The 6,250-nt window shown below is 40.7% G+C and overlaps 1 protein-coding gene across 2 annotated transcripts; it reads right to left on the bottom strand.

Moving 5' to 3' along the window:
* Nucleotides 1-511: 511 nt before the first annotated feature.
* On the bottom strand, nt 512-4,384 carry LOC104591282 (protein GRAVITROPIC IN THE LIGHT 1-like). 2 transcript variants are annotated; one of them, XM_010250086.2, is made up of 3 exons: nt 3,997-4,380; nt 3,281-3,618; nt 512-2,375 (listed from the first exon to the last, which is right to left on the bottom strand). In XM_010250086.2, exon 3 carries the CDS (start codon nt 2,373-2,375, stop codon nt 993-995), a length of 1,383 nt encoding a protein of 460 aa, XP_010248388.1. In that variant the 5' UTR covers nt 3,281-3,618; nt 3,997-4,380; the 3' UTR covers nt 512-992. The 2 variants fall into 2 exon arrangements, with proteins under 2 accessions (XP_010248388.1, XP_010248387.1); XM_010250085.2 differs by lacking the exon at nt 3,281-3,618 and having other exon boundaries at nt 3,997-4,384.
* Between the last annotated feature and the right edge of the window lie 1,866 nt (nt 4,385-6,250).

The raw sequence follows: 6,250 nt of genomic DNA, 5'->3' as shown, positions 1-6,250 counted from the left end.
CAACACTAATGGAGGAATGTTAGCTCGACTCTTGAGGGATTTCCGTGTTAATGGAGTCTGCAAGGGATCTAGTCAGTTTCTTAGTGATATTATCTTTGCTGAAAAAGAAAAAAAAAAGACCACAGTTCTGTAATCAAAAGTTCTAAACTCTTAAGATCTGGAGACTGAAACCGTTCTAATAATGAATACAATAAAAAAGAAATTACCATACAGAGGAATCAAAGGTGTAGAGTTATGTATGCTCTCGTAGCCTTAAACCCATGACCTCTCTCGCATGTGGCAGAGATCTGCCTTTCTGGCCTTAAACTGACGACCACCTGCATGAAGAGCAGGGGCAGAGGAGCTGCAACAACTGGAGGGAGGATCGGCACTCTCTGCAATTAATCTATTATAACATTGGTGGCCTCCGGCATGGAGATAAAGGCAAGAAATCACAGCGAAGTGGGGCTTGGCAACCCCACAAAAATATTCCTAAAGGCATCTGAGCAAATGCACAGCTTGGAACTCACAATGAAACACTCAACTATTTGGCTAGTATATTATTAATCATTAACTGGTCCAAATCAGAAGATATTATATTAAATTTTTCCATGATTTCTTCACCAATTACATGCATATATACATAAAAAAAATTAAAAGAAAAAAAAAAACATGTTTTGAACAGGCAAACATACAAAAGCTCTTACTTAACTATAGCGCTGTCTTCTTCTTGTTGCAAACTCTTTCTGTCACTGGTTTTTGGCTGTTAACAGAAATCTCCAAAAGGGGCATTAAGAAACTAATGTCCACTCCCACAAATGGCAACAGATTTCTTTTGTTCAACAGAAAGCCAGGTCGGGCCCCCACTCTCCACAACCTGAGCAACCGAACTCGCCTTCCCTCTCTAAACTCCAGGTTCCAGATTATAACCCCCTCTGGACCATCTTCACGGGTGGACCGGACCCATGCTCCTAGAATGCTGATACACCTTCGTCAGGTGTCGGTCGGCGACATCACCGGCTTGCCCGCCTGTGGTTCACCTGAGTTCGAGATGGAGATAGGTACACCTGACACTGTATAACAGTTTTGCCAATCTTGAAACCGGGGATGACTGTGAAAGCCACGAGGAGATTGTTGGATGACAAGAATGCATCATTGCTTACACTCTCCATGTAAACCTCTGAGAACCTGGATCCTTTGCTCACCTGAAAGATGGAAACTTCAGGCTCAAATGAGAAGGACAAGCATTGCAGGAGCCAGACCCGCTTTGCCATCTCGGCAAATGATGCAAAAAAAGCTGTTTCTGGGTATCCTCCAGAGTTCACTATGCTTCTCTGGTTCAGGTCACCAGAAAAGGATGCTTCCATCTTTGGATGCACGAGGCTTAAGTACTTGGCCCTGCAGAACTTTCCAAATGTTGAATTGGGCTTATGGGAGAGAAATTCCTTTACTCTCATGGACTTCAATTCTGTGAACCTGTCAAAGAAATGGCGTCGCCGTTGCTTCCTTTCGGGCAAAGGCTCATTTGGAAGAGAAAATTCGGGGTTATTGAAACCATCAAACATCTCTCTGCAAACAAAGCATTCAAAAGCAAAGCTCTTGTGCTCTGGTTTGCCATAGATAATATCAGGTTCTATTGAAGAGGCAGCGGTATCAATATGCCACCCTGCTGAAACCATCTGTTCAACCATTAATTTGACAAAGCTCTTAAGTGACTTAATGGCATGTCTCAGAACTATAATAAAATGGCTTGGATTCAAACCCGACAAGTGGAGATCGTCTAGACCAGATAGAGGCCCACTTGGATTTAATTTCTGCTCAAGTAATCTATTTTGTCTATTAGACTCTTCTAATATCTCTCTGAGAGAAGTAATCTCAGACTCCTTGAGCCTAAGTTGCGACTCAAACTTCTTCCCCATGATTTCATACGTCTTCAACAGACTCTGCTGCTCTTGAATTTCCGCCAACAACAGCGTAACCTGAGAAGAAGGATCAATCTGCTTCTTCAAGTAACACTGCTTCAATTCAGAAAGATGCATCAGCTCAGACACCACCATCTCATCCGCGGTCTGTATCCCGTTGGAATCGTAAGGAGACTGAGCAATCTGCAGCTGGGCATATGCTGCTTTCAAAGACGAAACGCTCGCAAAGAGCTTCGCAAGGAAAGCTTCCATTGCTGCTCTCTTCCGAAGCTTTTCATCTCCATCTTCCTTTGCAAAAGACTGAGAACGATGGCCAGTTGACGGTAACGGACCACTCTTGGCCTTCTCCCGCAACTTCAATTTCCTAACTTCATCATCAGGCGCAATCCCACCAGCCCGAAAACGAAGTGCTTTAGCAAAACTGCGCATTAGTCCGGCTACATTTGGAGTCGCCGCCGGCTTGACAGAGTCCATCTGAAACAGAGAGAAGAATCAGAAGCTGATAATGATGATAGAGATGAGAGCTAATAACGAAAATGGGTTTGGGGTTTTGACAAGTGATCTGCGTTTGGAACAACAGACGCAAGCATTTAAGAAAGTAGATTAGAGCCTATTTGAATAAAAGATGGACGGATTGAAAGAGGAAAGCACAAATCGCTTTAACTCTCCGATCGAGGACAGTGGTGGTGCTAGTCTGCTAGTGGTGGGTTCAATCTTTCTTTGGCTTTTATACAGAGCTTCCGATTTTCTCTATTTTTTTCAAGTCTAAAAAAGCCGTTTTTAAACGCGGGAAAGAAATAAAAGCAAGAAAAAGAAGTTACGGAGCTTTAACTTGTTACAGAGACAGACCAGAGAGGGTGAGAATAAATAATCTCATAAATTAACATAGCAGGTGGGCTCCACACAAATAAAATTAATCTCAACCTCTCAATCAGGTGGGTCACCTACTAGATGATGACCTCTAACAGAAGCCTGCACAGAGTGATGGACGGTTCTGATGAGCAGAACCATGACGGTGATTTGTTTCGAGTGTGAGAGAACCAAGTATATGAACAGAATACAGTGGTAGCGCCGTAGTGGAATACCGGGGAATTATTAATTAACTAATTAATTAATAGTTAATTAACAAAACCCAAAAAGAGTCTGGACACAGAGGGTAAAGATGGCCCACATAACCAGTAAATCCGAGCCGTTAAACAAGTGGGGCGCATCTATGCCGCCGGTCAAGTCAAATGATCTGAAGCTTTCACACTGTTTGTCAAGAACCCTCTGATGAATTGGTCAGCCACGTACATCGTACGTCTATAATTAACGTACCACTGTGGAACCGTAGAGCAATAGATATAATTGACTCTGTGTGTCACGAGAAATTACTGTACCTGCCCTCAAAATAGCCGAGACTGAGAGATTGTGTCCTCTTTACCACTTCTCTTCATTTAGCGTGAAACAGAGGAAAACAGTGGACACAAAAAGGAAAGAAGAGTCAAGAGTAGACGACAAGAGCACAACAAAGATTCTCCAATGGCGACCTCTGTCTGCAACTCTGCAGCTCAAATCAAAGCCAAAAGATTTGAAGGTTTCTTCTTCAATGAAAGAAACCCAGAATGAAAAGAAAGTAAAAGCCCAGTCTTATCATTTCCCTGAGTTATCGTATAACAGGGGAAAACAAACAGGAAGGGAAACAGATCTCTCTGGAAGTTATAACCTTCTCAAACACCTGCAAATCCAAAGCCAAGTAGCTAAAACCATAGAAAAGACTTCCCCAGAATAACTAAGTGACAAAGAAAAATATTTATTTTCTCCTCCAGTAGAGAGACTACTCTGGTTTAAAGCATAAACAGCAGAGCTGTAAGAATGAAATCATCTCTGAGATGAGGCGAACCAGAAAAACGACCAAAACCCACAACCCCCAAGGAATATTTTAGTATAAATAATGAAATCGTGTGAAGAAACGGTGCTGAATCTCTTTATAGATTGTGGGGTTTTGGAATAAAAAAAAAAAACAGAAGAGAGAAAACAGCAACAAAGCCGGAGAAGGAGGGGGGACCTTATTTGATCATTTTGTCGAAAACGATAAAACTAGCCGCTCACTTACCCTTCGAAGAAACTTCTCCGATTTTGCTATTCTGTAAATCGAAATAGAAACTTCGATAGTGTTGGAATCTTCAGCGATGAAGAGCTGGCATTGGAAATTCCTCGAATAGAAACCAGAAATTAGAAACTCCTCCTTTTTTACCTGACTCCAACCTCCATTGCGACGATAATGACTTCAAAATAAATAAACCCTCTGATCTTTCCTCGGCGTGAAAGCTAAAAGCCTCTCTCGTTACTGAACCCTCCTCACCATTTTTAAGAATTAAGAGAATCAGAGCTCAGAAGGAGCCAAAATAAAATAACAGAGAAGACGGGGAGAGAGAGAGAGAGAGAGAGAAGCAGAGCGAGCGGGAAGAAAAGACAAAATCTCAGAGTTGGAAAAATAAAAAATGTCGGAGAACAGAGAACCCTCTCAGGATTATTATATTATTTTTATTACAAATATACCCTCCAACTTTTTTATTCAAGGAAAGGAAATTAAAAAAAATACCTGGACAATAGAATGTCCCCAGAAGGCAGAATGTCAACTGCATCAATTAAACATCCAAGGGCATTCACGTCATTTAAGACCAAATACGAGATCTACGACAATCATAATAGTTGTTTTTAGGTGGGGCCCTGGCGCAAATAGGAAGGCAGGATGATGGCGTTTCCCTGGATCTGCTCCTGACCAATGGGCGCCTCACAGGTACATCCACCATGTATTAAGAATATCTCTCGTGAATAATAATTAATAAGTACGAGAAATGTTTCAATGCATGATAGGATGTGTATGAGACGCCAGCTGTAAGGAGCAGATCCGGTCTCGGTTCGATAACATTTTAATAAGAAAATATAAAGAAAAAAAGAAAAGTCATAGGATGTTTTGATAAATTTATCGTCACTGATGAGAGGTCCAGCTGGATTCTGAAAAGAAAGGAGTCACATCATTCGCATGCATGCGACCGTGAGATTCAAACTTCAAACCGTTTTTTGGTTCGGTGTGGACTGAGGTAGGCGTGGGGTTCAAGTGACCGGCCAAACGTAATACACCTTAATTATTTAATCGCTAAAAATTCTTATCTTTAATCATGATATATATGTGAAACTGAAATCGTCCCATCAATGAAAATAACATGAATTCGGTAGGATGACCACCTGGACCAACTGTTGATCGAATCGGTCAACTTGATCTTGAATTCGGTTGAATGAACACCTGGACCAATTCATAGAACCGGTCAACTCGGTTTTATGGTAAGAAATTAAGATAGGGATATTGATGGGTCGGGGTTGGTTCGATCCATCCTATGTATAGTACATCTATATTCACCCCATGTTTTAAAAATAGACATGGAGATCGAACCGTTTTGGGTTCAATAGGTTAAATAGTAGTACATCAGAAAAAAATAGGTGTCATCGAACCGTTTTTATCATGACCAGGTGCCTTTGTTTCCATAGAACTCATAGGTTGCGAAAAGTCATGGTTTTCAAAATTGGACCGGACCGAACGGTTAGACTGGAAAACTTGGAATAATTAGGTGACAGTTCTGCTTTACCCTATAATTGTTATTTTGGCAAAAAAAAAAGTATTGATTTGGTTAGCAAACCACTGACTTGGGTGGTGAACCGTTCAAACTGTCTTAACCATCCAACAGTTTTGATCGTTTTTTTTTTTTCTTTCTTTTGTTAGAATGGGCCATTCATTCGATTCGAATAATTGGACCATTCAACCTAAGAACCAAACCCCTGACCAGTTCATTGTCCAATTCAGTTTTAAAAACCTTATGAAAAATTATCTAAAATTGATATAAAAATCATCAATTGGATAATTGAGTGCAAATACACAAAATTATGGCCTCTGAAAAGTTTATATACGCATATAGTATGCAACCCCTATCCCAATGATCAGGTTGAATCATTCAACGATTCAACTACACAAGTCAAACAGATTTTAAGAAAACCAGATCCAAATTTTTGACCCAATAATAATTTAAATGATTCAACCACCTGGATCAATAAAAAATTAAAAACACTGTTCAATAGGTCGGGTTTGCACAGATTCACCATAATCGGAACCAGACCCCGAAATCTAATTAAGGCTGACCCAACTCTAACCTGATAGGGTCGAGTCAGTGCGGATTAACCACTTAACCAGACCCACTGACATTGTAGTTAGTGAGTTGAATCAAAACTAATTACCAAAGATTACTGGACTACCAATTTAGATATGTGAGATTATGTGGAGCATCTGATTGCATTTGATGTTGACCATTTGA

Source organism: Nelumbo nucifera, chromosome 6, assembly GCF_055504915.1.
Source record: "Nelumbo nucifera cultivar China Antique chromosome 6, China Antique-T2T, whole genome shotgun sequence".
Classification (NCBI taxonomy): domain Eukaryota; kingdom Viridiplantae; phylum Streptophyta; class Magnoliopsida; order Proteales; family Nelumbonaceae; genus Nelumbo; species Nelumbo nucifera.
This window is presented reverse-complemented; position numbering and strand designations above follow the sequence as displayed.

What these genes read in the sequence shown, in the direction of transcription:
- LOC104591282 (XM_010250085.2), bottom strand. Translation starts at nt 2,375, where the DNA reads ATGGACTCTGTCAAGCCGGCGGCGACTCCAAATGTAGCCGGACTAATG.